Source organism: Manacus vitellinus, unplaced genomic scaffold (assembly GCF_001715985.3).
Source record: "Manacus vitellinus isolate BGI_N305 unplaced genomic scaffold, ASM171598v3 scaffold_1_pilon, whole genome shotgun sequence".
Taxonomy (NCBI): Eukaryota; Metazoa; Chordata; class Aves; order Passeriformes; family Pipridae; genus Manacus; species Manacus vitellinus.
This window is the reverse complement of record NW_021939396.1, coordinates 18741643-18762876: the sequence shown is the minus strand read 5'-3', so window position 1 is coordinate 18762876 and position 21234 is coordinate 18741643. Positions and strand designations below refer to the sequence as shown.

The 21234-nt window shown below is 36.9% G+C and overlaps 1 protein-coding gene across 1 annotated transcript in view; it reads right to left on the bottom strand.

Annotated features, from left to right (window-relative positions):
- Positions 1 to 6131: 6131 nt before the first annotated feature.
- LRP12 (LDL receptor related protein 12) overlaps positions 6132 to 21234 on the bottom strand; it is a 48042-nt gene continuing 32939 nt past the window's right edge. The window contains exons 4-8 of the mRNA XM_029959278.1: positions 18954 to 19089; positions 17330 to 17532; positions 13825 to 14926; positions 12823 to 12955; positions 6132 to 9349 (exon numbers count right to left, since the gene is read on the bottom strand). Of these exons, the coding sequence (XP_029815138.1) occupies positions 8486 to 9349; positions 12823 to 12955; positions 13825 to 14926; positions 17330 to 17532; positions 18954 to 19089 (2438 nt within the window). The 3' untranslated portion in view covers positions 6132 to 8485. The remainder of the gene's footprint in view (positions 9350 to 12822; positions 12956 to 13824; positions 14927 to 17329; positions 17533 to 18953; positions 19090 to 21234) is intronic.

Below are 21234 nucleotides of genomic sequence, written 5' to 3'. Positions count from 1 at the left end.
TGGCTGTCAGAGTGCAGCACTTGGTGGTTCAAGTGTCACACTTTCCTCAGTTGAGACAGCAGGGTCAACTCTGGGGTCATGGGGCTGAGCCACCCCCGGAGGACACTGTCCATCAGGAACTGTGCCCGAGCTGTTTCTCAGAATGTGATTTGGACACACAGCCCTTAGGATCGAAACAGAGCTCCCCCCACCCCCACAACACCACTTGGAGAGCACTCTGGCCTGAGGGGGAAGTCATGGGTGTGTGTCAAGGTCCATGTGAAGATTTCGGTAGCAGATGCCTTGCTCCATCTGCCCCACTAGGCCTGTGCTCCCACACCTCTGGTACCACTGCCTGCACAACTGCCTTTGGCCCCATCCAGCCCTGGCAGCAGCCCCCAGGCTGTGCTGGCCCCTCATGCCTCCCTGCCCCATAGGGGTCTTTCTGAGGGCCAGGAGAAAGGGAAAATAGGGCCTTCTGCAGTGGGTTTCACACGCAGGGCTGGCGTGACCTCAGCGAGGAGATGCACCTTTTGTGTTTCAGGATATAGACCCAGAAAGAGAGGTGGGAAAGTAAAATGAAGATAACTGGAAAATTAGCTAAAAGCTTGGTGCAGAGGAAGAGAAAAGACCTGCTCTGTACCATCTCAGAGACATGGTTTCTATGGAATTTTCCCACTTCCCCCATAACCCTATGTGTGCATACTCAGCAGTGACATTGCTCAAGCGTGTCCCTAAATCTGCTGAGCGCCTGCAACTTCATTCCCTCACCTCTTCCAGTTCAGTGGCAGCAGCATCAGCAGGCAGAACATTGTCTCTGAGGGCTGTGAGAGAGTGCACATACATGCTACCAAAAAGCCACTTTGACAAATGACATGAGATTTGGAAAAAATTCACCTTCCCATCAGTGTGTCACCTTTGTTCCTTGCCTCATGATGGGTAGGAAAGCAGTACCATATATTTGCCTTTCTATCTGCTCATCCCAAAGTATCTTGTCTTATACCTCATCTCTGTGTGGTGGGACAAAGACCCACTAGGACTCATCACACCACACAGCAACAGAAAACGTCAAAACTCATTTGGAAAAGCAGAGGAGACAATGAGCAAAATGCCTCAATGCTACTGAGGCAGCTGTGCAGTGCTGAGCAGGTAGGAAATGGCAACATGCACCTACCATGTCTGCTGCATTTAAAACTGTTAAACAGACAAGGGTCAAGGTACTGTGATGGGAATTCAGGCAGGAACTCTGGTTTGCTAATTACAATGGCATTGATGAGCCAGGAACAGCTGAGTTTCAACAATATGATTACTCAGATGAAGAGCTGAGGAATAAAGATGCAAGAGGGAAGTCAAAGTAAGAGAGCAATTGCAAACATTAGAGAGTGAGGACAGAAGAGGTCCAGGTGGGCACCAGAATGGGGCTATAATCTGAATCTCTGCTGCTGCTAAGGCAGTGAACCCACTTTTCCCAACATGTAGATAGGCACCTGAATAGCTGGGCTGCCAGGGATCTGAACATGTCTCAGGCGCAAAAGTTTCACTTTGTATAAATGAAGTGACCTTTGTTAAGTGAGGAAAGTGGGTAGCGAAGTCAGAGGTTCATTTGATCGTGTGCAGTCATGGGGGGTAGAGCAGTCAAGTTCACATGCCTACTTCAATGGATATTTAATGATTTGATGTGGAACAGCCTCAACAAAATTTTCAGTATATGTTGACAAAGAGACTTCACTCTGAAGCAGAAGTTCCGGCACCACCTCACTGCCTGAACTGCCAACCTAAAATAGTCACTTTCCTACTGTTTCTCCCTGGCCAATGAATACTTAGTATTTTCTGTGAAAGGAGTTTCTACATGACAGACTTAGTTACCTGCGAGTATGCTCTTGGGCTAGTGGCAGCAGTAGACTGTTCCTGATCAAATCCTTCTGCCAAATTGGTCAGAGGGAGATTTGAAGGTAAGTCAGCCACATCACAGCAGATCATGGTACGTACATACCAGGATATTCAATTCCCTTTTTGTGTATGTTGCACAGGAAAGAGCTGACATGACTTTGATACTTAAATGCATGAAGACTAGCACAGCTCAAAAACCTTCCTATCTGAAACTTCATGCCCAACTCAGATTTGCAGAGCTGCCAACAAATGGGCAATGTAACTGAGTGTCAGGTCTTACAATGCTGTGCCTAGAAAAACTAAATTTATCCCACAGGTGGTTTTGAACACCTGTATTAGCACATAACATTCTGTCTAAGCAGTCCATTTATTTAATCTATTGGCACCAGCAAGATAATCTCACATCAGTTGCATTTACATATATTTGGTAAATATTTAATATTTCGCAGCTCAGCTATCCCTTGAAAAAATGGCCTGAAATACCACAGGTGGGACAGAAACAATTCTTTTAACACTGTGAGAAGACAACTGGCCCCGTATTCTTAATGCTCACTGAATATGTATTGCTGCTGCAACAAAGCTTCTGGCTCCTAATTCACTCCATTTCCAGTGAGATAAAACTAACATAAAGGATACCAACAATTTTCGGTAATGCTGAATGGATAAAGCACTTCGTTTTGGAAAATTGGTGCAAAGATGTGTCAGCTTGAGGTGAACTCTGGATTTGCAGATGGGAAAGAATAGTTATCTTTTCCCACATTCAGAAAGTCAAAAGGATTGTGAATACTCAAGTAGGCATTTCTCTGCAACTTCTATAAAGAATCCATAATGCCATCTCACCTGGGATTTACTTTCACACTTCTTAGTGTGCATTTAATACTCATTCAATAAAACCAGATGGTCTACACATAATTGCACCTGCAAAGTCTTCATAATTGTGAGACCAGTCAAGGTGCCCCTTGTCAAAACCTCTCAACTATTTTTCAGAACAATCTGGTGCTGACTACTTTCATGATTGATTTGCAGAAACAAATGAGTGGTGTTTTTTAAAATCTAATCTCTAAAGCCTTCTTCAGCTGTAAATGTTTTCCAAAACCAGAAAGCACACTCTATTGGTTTTCTATTAAAAAACGAGGCTAAAAAAACGTTATGAAAGGAATTCAATCCTGTAGTTTCACATAAGTGGTACAATTATAAATATGCTCCCCTTAGTACAAGTACTAGGCCACATCCAAGATCCTAATGCCAGTCTTTCCTCAAATACATTGGAAGTGATGGTGCAGCCCATTAGCACTCAGCCTCAGGCTCCACATGTGTGACACAAAGGAAGGCAGCCAAAGCTGTGCATGTGCCATCCTACTTTCTAAAGCAAGAGTAGGTAGTAACTGTTCCTTCTCATTTTCATAAGGCCTAGTGCCTCTTCCTCCTTGAACTTGCTCAACACAAATGATGGACCACAGACAGCAGAACCAACAAAGAGAAAAGAATGACCAGGAACCCAGGAGAGGAACATCTAAGGAACCCTAGTATTGTGCTCTTTGTTCTTTTTACTGATCCTTGGCTCAACAAGTGTCAGTAAAATGTCCACTTTCTAAATATCTGTGAGGCAGTTCAACTCAGGCATTTAAGTTCTAAGTTTCAGGATGTTCTATGAAAAAAGAAGACTCATCATATCTGTCAGTTACTTACTGGTGGACGACATCAAAGAAAGAGTTCATAGGTGGGATTTTTCCAACTCCAAGAAACATAACGACAAAAGTGGAAATTAGCTATGTTTGGAAACAGAACTATAACTGCTGGCCAACATACTAGGTAAAATAAAGCAAAACCAAACATCTCTGTTCCTTGCCATACCACTGCAGAAAAAAAATGTCTGTTTATGACAGTCCTCACTATCCTGTATATTGCTCCAGACTGTTTTTCCTCTGGTGCACCAGAACCACTTCCTCCAACTGTGGCTGTCAACAGTGGCTGTTAAATAACCACAGGAAAGATGACAAGTTTTAAAAAAATAAATATTACCAATTGTTTTTCCTCAGTTTTATACACCTGGAGAGATGCTAAAATGTTTTCTTAATTTCTGTTAGCATACCTTTAGATGCACAACTATTTGATTGCAAAGGTATGAATGCAATTCTACTAAACCACGAGTCAACAATGCTTAGACAAAATCTGAGATTTCTGCTCTGAATTCAGACACCTGCCTCTGGTAGGTAACATCTACAATGTATGCTTATTTCAGGGGTCAGTTCCTTGTTCCTTAAAATAATTTTATTCCTTTGTCCTTTACATTTTCCATAAGAAATTATTATTTGTTAGAAAGTGCACAGTGAACCAGAACTCCTTTCTTTCTCCAACACATTCCTGATTTGACATGCCCTACATTGTTGGGATGCCATCCTACAACTGCTTACCTAAAAAAAAAAAAAAAATAATCCTTTGTGCAATGTAACAGATTATAATTATATTCCTTTAGAGTTTCTAGTCTGTTTTATTACAACCCTTTCATCAGACAAGTTCAAAATTCAGTGACTCATCCTTTCATCTTAGTTGGTTTTGCCTCCTGTGTTTCATCCCTTTCTTTCCTGCACAAGCAGCATACAAGGTAACTGTAATCTGAAAAAAAAAAATCTTCCAAATTGAATGCAAGTATTTCAGATTGTATCTTTTCTTTTGTTCTTTGATAGTATGATGCCACTTGCTCACAAGGAGGAATTAATGCTGAAAGCTAAACTGTTCTGCTAGATTTCAGTGTGTGTCTGTGGAAATACCACAAACATTAATTTGTACCTGGATATTCACAATGATTAGCTAAGTTTTGTTAATGCCAAATGCCTTTTCACAAAGCATGACTAGGAATCAGTAACCAAGACTGCTTATAGAGCAACATCTCCCATTAACTCCATCACCGATGTGGGAGTCTTGTCGTTCTGAATTCTCAGACGATACTTCAGTTTAGTGAACACTACATTCTCTTCCCTCAAGTTACTATTCACCAGATAGACCACAGGGAGGTACTGCATGTGAGCGGATGCCTGAACCGGACACACTGACTTGAATGTTCTGCTATAAAACTTCTCTATTTCAAGTCCAGTAATTATGGACTTTAATCTACTTTGATGAGGGAAAGCTAACTACAGTAGTGAAATTCCAATGGAGGATACTAGGGAAAGAGTTGTAACCATCAGTCTGCTTACCTCTCCATACTTTTGGTGAGTTGGCAAAGGGACAAGATAGACTCCTCCCTTGTCCTTTCAGAACATATCCCATTTTGGGCAACTGAGCTGTAGCTGATGTCCTGCAGGAGTTCAGTTACCAAGTGCTTATTTGCAGAAACCCACAAGGGAAGAAGGAAAGAGATACAGTCAAAAAACCCCTGCAAACCAACAGAACACACTCCACAAAAAGGTTCATCCCAATTACAGGAAGATTAAAGCTGTTGACTTAAGATTTATGGGAAATGTGCAGCACTTCCTCAGGACAACTGTCACGGTCAAACAGCTGCAGGAGAATGAAACATTCACTTTTCAGAAAGGAAGTAAAAACTCATCTCAAAAGTAAAAGTCGTGATTTGATCTGCTGCGAGCCTTTAAAATAAAGACTCACTGACAAAGTATTTGTGTCTTAACTTGAACTGTGACTTTCTCAGACTGAATGCAAGTTTTGACACAAGTTCTTGCTTTGGCATTTGGATGGGAAGTGGAACACATGATACTGTAACTAATTCCAGTATCCTCTCCAGGAACCTGCTTTGAAAGAAGAGTTATCAGCAATACTTGCTGAACTTGTACTGAAAATGGACTTTACCTTGGAAACAAAACAAACCCTCAGAAACTTAGCCGTAAATGTTTCAGTGCAAATCAAATGACAAAAGAAGTGTGATATGTGAAAAGGAACAATGACAAACTCTTTCCACGCTTAAAAAGCTTTACACGAGGAGAAAACTTGCCTCACAATAACCTGCATTCTTCAAAGCTTTCAGATGAAAGTAATTTATTACAGAAAACAAGGTAATTCCACAGTAAATAATTCTGACTTTTGTTCAAAATGCTCTAGCATTGTAGCACAGCTAAATCAAGGATCAATTAAACAAAACACTAATTCAAGCTCTCTAGAATGAAAAGAAATGGGGTAATAATGACCTATTAGAAGCCTTCATAAAAGCAAACTAAACAAATACAACTCCAACCACTAATACATTACTCAAAGGAAAAAATGATCACTCCTTTTAATATCACCAAGAAAAAAATCACTGCAACAAATTTGCCTCATACAAATATGAATTTTATTTACAATTTTCCAAATTCTCAATCAAATCCAACTTCTCATTTAAATGTGTAGCATTTCTCCTTTAAAACAAATTAAACATTGTGTTCTTTTTACATCTGCAATATGGAGTCCATAGGTACATGCTATTTGGGGCATCTAATGGAACAAATTTAGATCACTATGTGTGTTTAACGCCAAAGGTATTCTGTGAAGACTTTCTTCAAAATTTATCTGCCTCAGGGACAAGCATTTCTGTAACCAGTTTCTAATGACAACTAGTTAGGAAGGTTTAAAAACCCAGTATTTTATACCAGGACATACCGTTCACATATATTTCAGGGTGCGTTACCATGTTCCTATTGCAAAGTTGCCTGCTCTAAAAGCAATGCTACTGAAATCAGACTAAAGATTGCCCACAGATTTAGATATTATTCAATGTGAATAAAAATGGCCATTGATGACTTTTACTCGAGTATGTGTAATTATGGGCCAACCTGTACCTGATCTGGTACCAGTGTGATGTGATCTGTTCTGAAACTTGAAACCGCATGGGTCATTATAATAATAAAATTTTTTACAACTGTATTGCACATAACATTCCTCAAAAGCACAAATCTACATAATTGTGTCCTGAACTCAGAATTTACCTGCTAACTGTCATGAAAAAATCAACCAGATGTTAAAATCGCTTATTTTTCTCATCCCAGTGTCTGTGAATGAAGAGAAGAGGGAGAAGATATGTACACTTTGGAATCCGTTCAATTGTTTGTTTCTTCTGCATGTGATTTGTACTTCAGAGATGAGGATTTAAAAAAATAAAAAGCCAGACAGACCTTGGATTTATCTTTAAAAGTACCTCAGAAACATAACAAAAATTCAATTTAATTTTGATACATATTAAAATTTTAGTCAGTTCTGCCCGACAGCATAACACGACAGAAATGCACAAGACTTTAAACATGCTTTAAAATGACATTCAACAAAGTATTTAAAATTTAATAAATAGCATACAATCACACACAAATACATTTCATACTGGATCTTTAAGCCTACTGAAAACAGACTGGCAAAGAATAAATAAAACAGTAGTTGACATTTTTGTTTTTAAAAGTGTAGTTTCTTGTTGTCACACTAGTAGCCACATATTAACCTGCTTATCACAAAATTGGAAGTTATGAGCTTTTTTTCTCACTGATCTGTTTTGCTCCAACATGTAACATCATAAAAAAATACACAAAAGGGGTTTATTTTTTTTTTAAACAACCAGTCTGCAACCAAGTAAACCAGTTTTTAAATACAACGAATAAATAGGGAATTAGTAAAGCAAATTCAATTGCAACAAAAATGCAACACCCCAAGAAAAGAGCCATGGAAATATATAGCCATTGCAATATTAGACAATAATAGTACTTAAAGTGATAGTGCTTGTGCACTAAGCTCATTAGAGACCTTAATATGATTTTAGTGCAAATCCCTTGAGTCCAAACAAGCTTTATACCCTACAGTATTAGGGAAAGATCTATTACCAGTTGGAACTTATTCTGTAGTGTATTTGTACATATCAGATGTTTAAAGAACTAACACATATTGTAATATCTTCGGCCCTTTTTTACTTCAAATCGAAAAGACTAATGACTGGGGATTTTACATACAATTTGGCTGTACCATATTAGACTGCAGTTTAGGAAAGTCAGTGCTATAAAAGCTTTTGCCATCAGTTTATCTATTATGTCTAAATTTCATATATCATTGCATTTTGTACTTCTGAAAGAAAAAGAATGCTCCTGGAGAAAGTTTCTCCTCCCTTTAAATAAGTTCACATTATGATGAAATTTAAGAATATTTAGACAAAGTGTTGTATAAACTTAAAGAAAAGTACATATTTTACATTAACAATCCTTACCAGTACTTAGTATATTAAGTTACAAGTATGTTGGCAATAATACAACAGAGTCAATTCCTAAATGAAAAGAATTCTGTACAAATTCACCTGTTAATATGGGGTTAAACAGGCAGCCAAATGAGTCTTGAGCAGCCATGTTTCTGGTTTGAACTACAGTACCAGGATAAACTAAATTTGAAACTAACTGGGAAAACTTCGGTTTAAGGAGTAATCTGATTATACTGGATACACACTGTGTATTCAGAGCCATTAAAATGTTCACTCTAATAGTTCCATAATGTCATCCAGTATAAGAAAAGTTTAATCAACCACACAGGCTAAAGTAGTTTTAACATACTGTTGTCCTGGATTTTTTAAAACTAAAAACTAGTTTTAACTGTGAAGTACAAAACAATGACAGATATTGCTCCAACTTGTACACAATCTTTCCTAAACAATCCGTACCTAGCAGAGTAATAATGCCTCATCGTCACTAGTTTCATTTTTCACTGTTGCCTCTAAGCAAGTGTCAGGTATCTGGGCAGTGTGTACGATGCCACAGCTCTCACAGGGGCCATCTCGACTGCATGACCTTACACTGTGATGCGTTGCACTGTAAGGCTGTCTAAGCCCTGGTCCTTGATCTGAGCTGAGATCAAGTAGAGGTCTTGAACAGTCATTCATGTCAAAGTCTGATGCTACATCAGAGACTGGAATTAACATTTCAACATCATCATCCTCTTCTCTTCCACTTACCCCATTATCAAGCTGTCTCAAAGGACTTTGGTTCTGATTCACTGAGCTTGATCTCCCTAAAGTGAAGCGCACCCAGCGCAAGCCTTGAGTCATACGACTGAGTGCGCTCGTGAGCTGGTGACGTGCAGGACTCGTGCTCGGGGGCTCTACACTCGTCACTTCTCTTCCACCATCCGTGTTACTGCCACTGCCACTCTGAGCAGAGGAACTCCCACACGCTCCCACTGTTGCTTCTATTGCTGTTGCAGGAGGGACTTTTTGAGGCAAGGTGGCAGCAACACCACCAACTGCTCCTGCTGTGTCTCTTCTTTCATTTTCTGTGTCTGTATCATCAGATTCAACTGAAAATAAACTTCTGTGAGTATTATTTCTTTCAGTTTCTCTATTAGTACTTTGGTTGGCAACATCATCTCCATCTGCTGAGACCAATGCCAACGATCCAGAATGGCGTGACCTTGCAAAATTAAAAATTCGATTCCAAATATTACTTGATCTGCCAGCAATAGGAAGTCTGATTGAGGTAAATCCAAGCTGAGATCGTACTGCCAGCCTCAGGTTTTCCAGAACTGAAGCCTAAATGGGAAGACAAGCAACAAGCAAGTGTTAATAGTATGTTGGTACTGTTCTAACAAAGAAAGAATGATAATGGTTGTGCGAAACAGCCTATAACCACGAAGTAAAATGTAGAGCCTTAAATATTAAAACATGTTGCACTTTAATAATAAGGATCTGGTAAACGTAGCAATATGCTATTTTAAAAAAAAGTCGGCATGACAAAAGTCTAGATTTTCTAGAGGAAAAAAATATTATGAACAAGGAAATTAAGTGAAAATACATATGGAAGGGGATAAAATAGCAATGAGGTATATATAAGGTACATTTCTGCCCAAAACAAGGATCTTTAAATAACAGCAAAGTGAAAAGCAAGGCACTATAATCAGGATATGGTACAACCACAGACCCAATACAGCAGGCAAATAGTTACAAATAGTCTTACAAGGAAGGTAAAGTAGTCACTGTAAATTTTAAAGAAAAGCACAAAAAACATGACTCAAAAACTTTAGGATTTGAAAACAAAATCTTTCAGAAAGATTTAACAGAGGTGACCACCTTTTCTTAGCCACTACTATAGGGCTGCCTCAAAGGGACTAAATTAAATATCTTCTCCAGCAGAGCCTTGTAGTTTGTTTTTTTTCCCATTTTGGCATAATCAGTTAATTCCTGTTTCAAAATGTTTTAATGCCTCCGTTTAAATAAAGTTATCTTATGTGTTTTAAATCATACATTTTCCAAATTCAGTATGTATTTTCCAGCCATTCACTTATAGAGGAATGCATGCCTGAATTTTCCTCTTTAAAACTTTGTATAACTTTTCAACTGTAAAGTAACACAAACACATTAACACCTGTGACTTGCAGATCCCTTAGTCAAACTTACACAGAAAACACTGCCTCAGCTGAGTAGCTCAATTCTCAAATAGGGCAGAAGATCTGCCATATGCCCATGATTCTAAAGATATTCATGAATGTGTTTAATTACAGGATAATATTCACAACTTTTAATGAAGATTACAGCAAAAATAAAGAATATTCTTCAGAACAGCCATTTTTCCCCAATCAAACCCTTAACATATATGCACATATTTCCCTTTGTTTACAAACACTTCAGTTGTGTCATGCTGTCACCATCAGCTCCCTACCACCACCCTTCAGACAATACAACACAGTATCCAAACAATACCTCATGCACAACCTACCTCTTCCCTTCCAATAGTTCACAAGATGGCATTTGAATTCAAGCATATAAATACGTGTTCAGCAGCCTTACTTTCAAAAGCTACTGAAGAGATTGCTACTCATCCTCAAAAATCCAGCTCTGAAGGCATCAGATTTAGACGGAAAGCATTACATACAATTTAGAGCACTCAAGATTCCTCTAGATTGAGACTTTGAGAAAACTTGAACTATCTTCAGTCCTACTGAGATTTGCAATCTTAAATGTATATATTGCTCAAAACAAAGTTGAACACGACTTAACATTGACTCCCCCAATACTTAACTGTATTAAAAACTAGAGTTTTATAATTTATAGAATTCCATTTACATTGCCTTGAGCTTTTACTTTTACTGATGTTCTCAGCTCTGAAAAACAAAGTTTTTAAATCGTGCAACTTCATTGGTTAAGTAGAAGTTTTTATCATGGAAGCATCAATGACTCCAGAATGACTTTTTATTACTTTTGAAGATGATGGCATGCTCACTACTATTCCTTATTTTTATGCTAGTTAATTGCCCAGTATAGCTACTTCAGTTTTCAAGGCCACAAGTCTTATCTGAAACACTGGTCTTCATAGTGAGAGTTCAGTAACACTCTTTCATTGTTGAAAACTATTGTATAGGCATCAATATTTTTATGGAGTGTTAAATCATAGTTACAGAGAAAGACAATGAATCTTTTGTTGTGTTTAATTACAAAAGATTGCCATATGATTCCATTATATTGTAATTCTGAAAAATAATTTAAAATATATCCAAAGCAACAGTGGTTAATTCAATTAAAGTCAAACTAAAGATAAAAGAAAATTTTAATAATTGCACAGCTTTTTAACAGATCCAGTACCAAACTCTGACTGCCACTACATGTCTGGATTTTCCAGAAAAATTCTATGAGGAGATTTCATCTTAGTAAAAAACAAGATCTTAGGTCACCTTTGTGAGGTTTCATGATGAAAAATGGGTCTGAGCTAGCCAGGTTTTTCCTGCAAATCTTAATTACTACACATGTTCATGTACATCAAACCTGAAGTGTCCCACACAGGGTAGGGATCTGCAGGAGTTTGTTCCAAGTTACCTGTACTAAAGGACTTGCACATCTGGGCATGACAACTGCACCGTCTTAATAGACTTCCTTCAGCTAACCCTGCCTAAAGAGACTTGTGAGCACAGATCCGTCACAAACTGGTGAAGCCTAATTTTGGAGAAGAGGACAGCAAGCCAAATTTGAAAAGTACAGAACCATTTTGAAACAGGAACTTATTGATCTTTATTATAACCACAACTACTCATCCAACAAGAATGAGGGATTCCATGGTGTTCATTTTAGGCATTTATTACTAAGTTTGTGAATGAAGTTTAGTGCTAATTTAGCTCCTGAAAAATCTTTACAGTATCTTCTTTCTGACACATTTGCAAAGCCTCTCATGCAAACTTTTCCTCTCCCGAATCCTTTGGGGCAGATCATAGCTGCTTGTGAACATGTATGCATGAAAGAACATGTAATGGTCTTGTAACTATTTTTCTTACATGTTCAGCAATATCTGCTAACAGTAAACTTTGCTGTATTAATTGCAACACATAATACAAGTTAATCCCAACTCTAATACTGCACAGCAGGATTCTTAGACTAGGACTTTTCTTCTGTTTCTCAGAGGAGCTTTGTAACTTTAGTTAATTGAAAATGTCTTTCAAAGTTGTTATGATAGAAACCTCATTCATTAACCAAGTTAAGAATTGTGCTAATCATATATATGAGAATCTGGATGACTAGACACTATTAGTTGCCATTTACTGGCTTTTACTTTGTTACTCGTTCATGTTAATTTTATATGATATTACAGCCTTGCCTTTTCCATCATCTTTTCTATGGGCATGGTTGTACCCAAGCACATGTGGATATCAACTAGCATTCTGCATTAGAAGTTTTAATTCTTCTTTCGCAAATTTCCAAGTGCTATCCTGCAGTCTTAACTTACACAACGTTAATAGAGAACATACAATTAGATCTACCAATCTATTACTTTTCATGCAAGAGAGGTTCTATAGTGTGCATTACCGGCATTCATTATCAACAGAAAGGCCTGCAAAAAAACCTGAGTGGTGTTACTGTATTATGATTTTGTCCAATGGTTAATCATTAGTGTAACGTTATTGACTTGAAAGGAAGAAAAGGAAATGCTGTAGAACAAAAGAATGCAGATGAAAGTTAAAAAATCTTTATTTCAGTCTCCTTAAAATTTAGGTCGTCTGCCTGCTATTTTGAAAGCTTACCTGATTTGGTGAACAAACAGGAAAATCTTCAACCGGTGGAATTAAACCCTGGGCAATTAATTGTCCATAGGATGGAGGAGCTTCTCTTCTTAACAGCTCAGCCTCGACCCTTGACAAATGAGTTTCAAATGATCTTTTGAAGAGAAAAGAAATTTCAGAATATATAAGACACTGATTTATAGATTTTAAAGATTAAAAGTACATCAGACTATTATAATCTGAAATAATAAATTTCAGCAGCAGAAGTTTTGCTAATTTAATTGAAATTTAATTGACAAAGAATATACAATATGTCCTTTCAGTCCTATGGGTCTGTCCATGGGTCCTATGTCCCATTGTTATGGGTCTGTCCAGCTGAAATAAGAACAAAAAAAATCAACCCAAAAATAAATTCCTTAAAAAACAAACAAAAAAACCAGCCCAAAAATACGGGTTAAATATAAAAAGCACCATGAGAGATGCTCACATTATTTTATAAAAACTGAAGAATGCATAATCCTGGTATGAGCTAGTCTACAATAGAAAAGAAACATGCTGTCAAATACAGAACTGAAACATTAATTGCAATTTAATTAATTGCAGTTTGTCCCACACTTTCTTTTTGGTAACAACATCTGAAAGCTAAGCCTCAATAGATTAGAATATATCCTCTTTTCTTCACTGAGAGAGTGGTCAGTCATTGGAACAAGCTCCCCAGGGAATTGGGTCATGGCACCAAGCTCATCAGGGTTCAACAAGCATCTGGATGATGCTGAGCCACAGGTCTCAGGAAGGTTTAGTTTTAGATGTCCTGCCAGGAGCAGGGAGTCAGATTCTAGGTTCCAACTTGAGATACTCTTATGATTAACTGACCTCTTTTTACTCTCAAAGAAAAAGGAACAATGTCTTTAGAAATCACGCACAACAATGTCTGTATGATAATAAAACTGCTTCAAGTACAAACAAAAAGGACACAAAACCATTTAATACATTTGAACTCTCAAGACCATCTGTTCTACTTACCTTCGCTCAAACATCCTGAGTGAGTACAATTTACAAGTACATCCCAGTGCAATGACAAGCAGCAATCCACAAATGAGACTCCCAATGACAGCTGCAGTTATCACTCTAGTGGGCACAATGACTGGGCAATTCTCTTCATCGCTGCCATCGCCACAGTCATCTTGAGAATCACAAACCCAGCTCTCAAACACACAGCGGTTATTTTTGCAGTGAAAATTTCCTGGCTGACAGAAGAAACAATTCTTTTCATCCGAACCATTAGGGCAATGGTTCTGGTAGTTGCAGCGATCTGAACGAGGGTAGCAAACACCATTTCGAGAGCAGGGAAACTCATCTCTTTGGCACATGGTGCAGTTGGTTTCATCTCTTCCATTTGGACAGTGCCAGTAGCCATCACAGCGTTGTTGCTCTGTGTAGCAACCCCAATTTCCACCGCATGGGATTTCCCAGGGCAAACAGAAGCCATCTACTTGATACGTTGCATTGAATCCTCTTGCAGCATTCACTTTGTCAGCACAAAAATGCACTCTTATCTGTCCTGAGGATGAAACAACTGTGAGGGGAGCATGAGAGTCAAATGCTGTTAGTACACGCAACAGCCTCCGTGGATTCTCCTCTAATCCATCATATATTTTAACATAGTCTCCATAACCTGTACCATCAAGTTTAAAATCAGTGAATCGCAAGATTACTTTGCGATGATCACCAGTGTCTATCAGCCAGGTGCAGTTGCTGCCAGGTGGGTAGAAGTCAGGATAGTTGGGAGAACTGAAAGTACCATAAAAGTATTTTAACCACTGCCCACATGTTGGCACAGCACAGTCTATTTCATCTCCTAGGTCAAGACAATCAATGTTACCATCACATTTTAAAGACTCTGGAAGGCAAGTGTAAAGCTTGGTGAAGCGGGAAAGACACTGGAACTGATTGGAAGCACAAGATTGAATGGAAGTAGCTGTCGGAGGATTAGCTTTGGCACAGATTTCTTCATCCGAGTTGTCTCCACATTCATCCATATTATTACATTTCCAGCTTTCTGGAATACACTTCCCATTAGCACAATGAAACTGGTCACAATCACAACTTGGTTCATCAGATTTCCCTGAAAGAAAAAAAAAATATCTTAAGAGTTTAGCACTTCCATGGTTTGTGTTGCATACGCATTTGTTGCAGCAGGTACTCCAGAATGGCAAACCAGCTACTTGAAGTCTCTGTAAAAAACAGCAACTTCCAGTAAATTTCAGGACAGAACAGTTTTTTCAAGTCAAATTTCCATCAGCAAATCTGCATGAACCTTACCCTTAGCTGCTTCCAGTCAATTAACTTTAACCCAATCAAGAAAACAATGCTCATTTATAGCTATTGAGAAATCTGACTTCTAAAGTGCTAAAAATAAGTTAAAAAAATACTGTTTCTCTTCTCTATCACTCAAAATACAGAAACATTTTGTGCTGCAGTACTGGTAACCTCTTCAAATTCCTTTCCATTAAAAGCTTTCTCTCTTCTGCTTTCATAGGTTTCTATTTGGTACCAAAGAATCTATGGCAAGAGAAAAGCTGACAGCTGAAAATTACATATTACTGCAACCAAAGAGGAGTCTCTGTCTTTAAGTCCTCCCACTGTTTGCTCCTGCCTCTCCTCCAGTAACTGAGAGCGCAGCAAATGCAGATGCATACTTGCCTGAACAAAAAACGGTACTTTAAAAGTTAAGAATCCAGGTAATGGTCCAGAAAATGTGGAGGTGAGGGTTTTGTGGGGTTTTCTGGTCTGGTCTCTTTTTTTATTTTTTTTAAATTATTACGGGGAGAAGAATATGTCAAGAGACACCTTTATTGAAGAAAATGTGGTCTACTGTCTACTACTGCACTTACAACATCAAGGATATTTTTCAGGTCTTCACTTATTAAAGTTCCAACCATGTGAAACACAGAAACACAACTGAGAACCAAGTTAATTCACTTCTCCAACATTTAAGCTGAGTCAAATACCACGGTATCATTTTAAATCACTATTATTGCTAAAAAACACAGTACAGACTGTAAAATTGGCTATAAAACAAACTGTCATGGTCAATCCCCAAAAAAATTTAAAAAACCATCTGCAATGAACATGGTTCTACACAGCAGTAATTCGGAAAATAATTAGACAAATATATACCCATTCTAAGTAACATTATACTTAAGGCTTTAAAAAGAAAACAGGAAAGACAGTATGATGAACTCACTAAAATCCAGACGTTCCCAGGAGAAGCATGTTCTCTCTTTTTTTACAAGAGAACAATTCAGATTTGAATGAAGGTTATGTAATCAAATCACTTGCTCAAAGCAAGGCTAACTGAAGTTATTAAGCTCTTAAGGGCCTTCTCCAATCAAGTATTTTTAAAGTTCCAGTGCTTAAACATTCAACATGATAGAAGTCTTCATAGTGAGCCTGAATTTTCCTTGCTGCAACTAATCTGCTCTGATAGGTCAAGTCATATCACACCTCTGTTCCCTTTTTTTCTACTTTAGTGTATATTATAAGGCATTAAGAATAAATACTGTTTCTTAAAATAATTTTTTTAAAATGTGCAACGCATTTTTAAAATTTCACAAATGCTAAGGTTTTTAAAAAGTGAATGCAGGAAAACAGGAGTGATAAACATTATAAGCACGCTGAAGAGTGTTTAAGTCAACAAATTTGGTGACAAAGAGTGAAAGGAGAGCAAAATGTATGTGCTGGCAGTGATCAATTTACAGAAAATGTTCATTTCACTAACAAACATGGAGAATAGATGTAGTATAAATGATACCATCTTCTTGTTCTCTTACATATATATACATATTTTTATATACATAGTACACTCACACACAGTTCATAAAATTAGGATGTCAAATAGAACCTTGGCCTCGACTTCAAAACTTGTAAAACTGAACTACTAGACTTGTCCTACCTAAATTAAATGAATATGCTCCATAGGTGGAGGTAATACTAGTAGAATATGTGTCATTAGACCTGTTCAGGTACTGATTACATTCTAACTCAATCCTTCTGCATTGCAAAATCTGGAAGAGGTTGAGAAGAAAGTTATAACATGGAGTTATAAATATTGATGGGAATATTGCAGTATCAAAACATGATTTTTTCCCTCTCTTGCCATATTTATCATACTCAGAAATCTACCTAACTAATTTAATCAACTAATTTTAGTCCAATGAAAACATTTCAAATCTCAAACTATGTTAAAAAAAACCTTCCAGGTGCCTAGTATTAACAGGTAACTTTTTTTGTTCCCCAAATCATTCACTCTGCTTATTGCTATCATTGATTCCCACTTTGAATATTCAAGTTGTGCATGGGATCAAAATACCTTAACTAACATATATTTTCCCTAATTTCAATAAACCTTGAAGTGACCACAGGTATTTCCTGTAAAGGGAGTTATCCTCCTACATGGAAATACTTCTTGAAAGATGAAACAAAAGGTGAAACCATAAAATTATACTAGGTATCATTTGAAACATACCAGCAAAGTAGGCTAATCTGAAGCCTTTTCTGGAGATGCTATCATCTGAATGAAACCTGATCCAAACATGATCCTGTGAAGAGATGTATGGTGAGGGAATGGAAGAGCCGCATGCTCTGTAGCCTTCAACGTTCTTGTAGCTTCCAATTGTTAACCAGTCTGAGCTGCACCGCCGAGATCCCTGAACATCAAAATCTTGAAAGCTGAAAAACAGAAAAGGTCAAAATTGCTACTGAACTAGATGTTACACAACCAAGCTGATGAATTACTACACATAAAAATGGAAATTAGCTGTACGTTTTTTTAGCATGAAATAAAAGAGCAGCTTCTCTATCCCTGTAAGAATAGGACTTAACCTTGTGGTGATACTTTTATATTATGAGGACAACAAGAATCCATTTAGTTAAACAAAATATTGCATCCACTACTTAAAGAAGCAGTTTTTCTACAAAAAACAAACATTAAGTCTTCATATAAAAATAAATTCTGTTATTGAAATTGCTCTTCTGTGTCTCATTTAATGACTTTTATATATTAGTAAGTGGTTCTGTTTAACCCAAATTCCATCAGAATTTTAGCTAATTCTACACTTATGACAACGATATGATTTGACATTAAAAATACAGCTAAATTGGTCAAAATTATATTTTCAGGTAAGGCTTTCTCCCAATTGCACTACTCGGCTACCCAAACATTGTATTATGGAATGTCATGGTATGGCTACTATATCAAGACAGGCTGTCATGGTAATGAAGTGTGAAGGGGAGACAATCTGGGCAAAACAGGTCTGTACAGACAACAGAGAAGTTTATCAGAACTGAAATGTGATATGAATGGAAGAAAACAATGTGAAAGGGAGAAAATTAGTTTTATTAAAAATAAACAGTATGAAAAAGTTTAGAAAGTGTTCCAGTAGCTAAACAGTTTTACCCACTTTACATTGCATTTATGCCAGTTGAATATTTAGTAGAAAGATGGTTTAAGTTAAGAAGCAGTACTTTAAATGAATAACTGATGTCACAGCAAGTCTGTACTGGAAATCAAAGTAAATCTGCAGGTAATGCAGTTTCAAGATCAAGTCTATGAAACGGTATTAACTTGTATCTTGATGCTCAAATAAACCAGTAATGGCGAATGAATCGATAAGAACTTCAATCTATGATACAAATTTTTGACATTACTACTTTAGAAAAGTGACAAGATTTGTGAAACTATGAGGAGCTCCCTACATCAAAACTCAGCCTTTCCAAAACTGCAGTCATAGCTACTGACTCGCTATTTGTCCCTGACATTTTTAAGCATACCATGAGACTTCATAGCAATGAAGCATTACAGAACTTCCTCTACACATTTTTAATGCAAAATTCTTATATTTCAGACACATTGAAAAGAATTCAAATAAATGAGCACATTGAACTTCTTGCTAGGCACCAATTCTCCAGCTGAAAACAAAGGCTACATGGCTGTGTGAGAGCAAATCAGATAACAGGAAAGGCAGAAAACAGACAAAACTGAAATCCTTCACTTACAGGAAAGAAGAGAAAAACAGTATACACAGTTGGCAGCTAAAAATGTCTAGTTAGTACTTCTTTGATCCATGTGGATAAAACAGGAGCACTGTTACCTTATAGTAATGATCTCCCCTGGGTTGGCATGGATGTACCAGCTACAATTAATTCGGGCAGGATACTCAGAGGGCCACCCTGGACTTGTGATTGTTCCACTTGGTGATCGAATTTGTTCTGGAATATCTCCACAAGCTGAAAAATACATATATATTGAAAGTAATTTGATTAATTCCATTTTTTTTTAAAGCCAATAGGACAGAAAAAACCTCCAGCCAATCAGCACTAATTAGATTATATACCGATTAAAAAACCCAGCTTCTAAAGGAGTTTGTAATGGAACATGTGAGCCAAAACATGCTTTTCAACAATGCCAGTGCAGCAGTTCTTACTTATATCAATTATTATTACAGATTAAAAAAAACATTATTCTATACAGACTTTGACAACTTTATATTAAAGTGAAAGATTTTGTATTTCATAATTTTATTTTTGGCCTTTACAAAGATTCAGTTCAATTTAACCATGAACTTAACACCTTAAACTGACAAGTGCATTGAAGGTACAAAATAACTTGAAGCTAAATTATCAAGTAGTTGAAATTTCCTGTCTTAGGTAGACCCAGTGTTTGACCACCATTTAAATACCTGCCTCCCAGTTCTTGACATGGAAATGATCTTCACACACGATTCCAAATGCTTGAAAGGCAAAGAGCACTTACTGCAGCACACTTCATTTATAAGTATGAAAAGTTAGGTTCATAAGAGATTATTCTTAAGAGAGACTTGTGTTACTACTTTTCTGATTAAGGACTAGAAAGCTTATATTTATAGGTCTAATTATATGCAACTGAAGTAACTCAGCCATTTGTATTCTTTATTGTAGAGTAGCTTTCTGCATTGGCCTTAACTCAGCTGCTATTCCTCTTACAGGAGTGTTCTCAGCTCTGCTGATTTTATTTCAAGTAATGTATTTACTGAGTTTGTGGTTTTGTTTTCCTAGTTTTTTTCCCCTTAGCAGCCTTATATACAACACCTGTCATGTATCCGATTCACAACCTTCAAGGTAGTAGGAAGGCTAGAATACTCTCACTGTAGACCTTCAAATTATGAGGAAGTTTCAGTGGTCAGAAAACACATTAAAAATAATTGCCCTCTGTGTTTTTATTTTTCAATTTTCTTACTGCTAGTCCAAAACCTGCAAGCTCTTAAAGTTTACTGGTAGCACAATCAGTTTACACACAATAGTTTAAACACAAGAACTGTAACAAATGAGGAAGCATTTTCATTATTGTCTAATCACCAAAAGCTTCTAGAATTTCTATTTGATTAAAATAAATCAGAACTGATACAGTAAGCAAACATGATGAAAAACGAACTGCATTTAGAACAGTGCGAAAGTTGTAATAAAGTAATTTGTAAAGAGGATTTTTTTTTTTCTATTTTTACAATCAAGTTTTCAAAATAATTTTGCAATACTATAAAGACCTGAAATTATTGTCTGGCTCTAATACAATAAAAAGTTATACTCTTAAATTATTACTATTATTACTTTAAAATATTTCTGCATGGCATTACAAATACATTTCTAAAAATATGTTTAGAAGTATTAAAAGACAAAAGTGCTGGCAAAATGTCAGAATTTTCTGTGTTAGCTTAAATACAGTAGCAAAAATAAACTCAGTAAGTTTATTGCTTTCCTGTACAGCTGTAAGAGAACATTGCTTTAAATGGTTTTTCACATGCTTCTTTTTAGAGCTTTATTCATGCTGTAAAGTATTAACATTAACTACAGAACATAAAACCTGCCCTTATATCTAGGGACAAAAAAGTCACAAAATACAGAAAGATTGCACTTGCACATGCATCGTTCACTTTCTTTTTAAATTTTGAGCAAACCCTATAGGTGGTGCTCTAAGACCATGATATTTTGGAACACAGCTCCTGTGTAAATGATCTTGTGATACTTTACATTTGTTCAGGCAAGAAACAGAAGGTCAGGAAAGAAAAACTGGTTATTCACTTGTTGAAGTAAAATAGCAGTTTTAACTGTTTCAGAATAAAAATATGCAAAAAACTAGAAGAAGGTATAAAACATTTTGTACCAAGCCTGCAAATGTTGGCAAACATTTCCACATACTACTTGGTTACTACTGAAATAGTGCTCAGCTTAAAATAAGTTACCCGCAGGTGAAATTTATACTACTACAACATTCACCTGATATTAGATATTTACAAACTGACAGACATGATTTTGTTACTGAGAACCTCTAAAGAAGCTTTTAAGTTTGCCTGACAAAGGAAACTTTGCACTAAAATACATGAAAATGATCCATCCAAT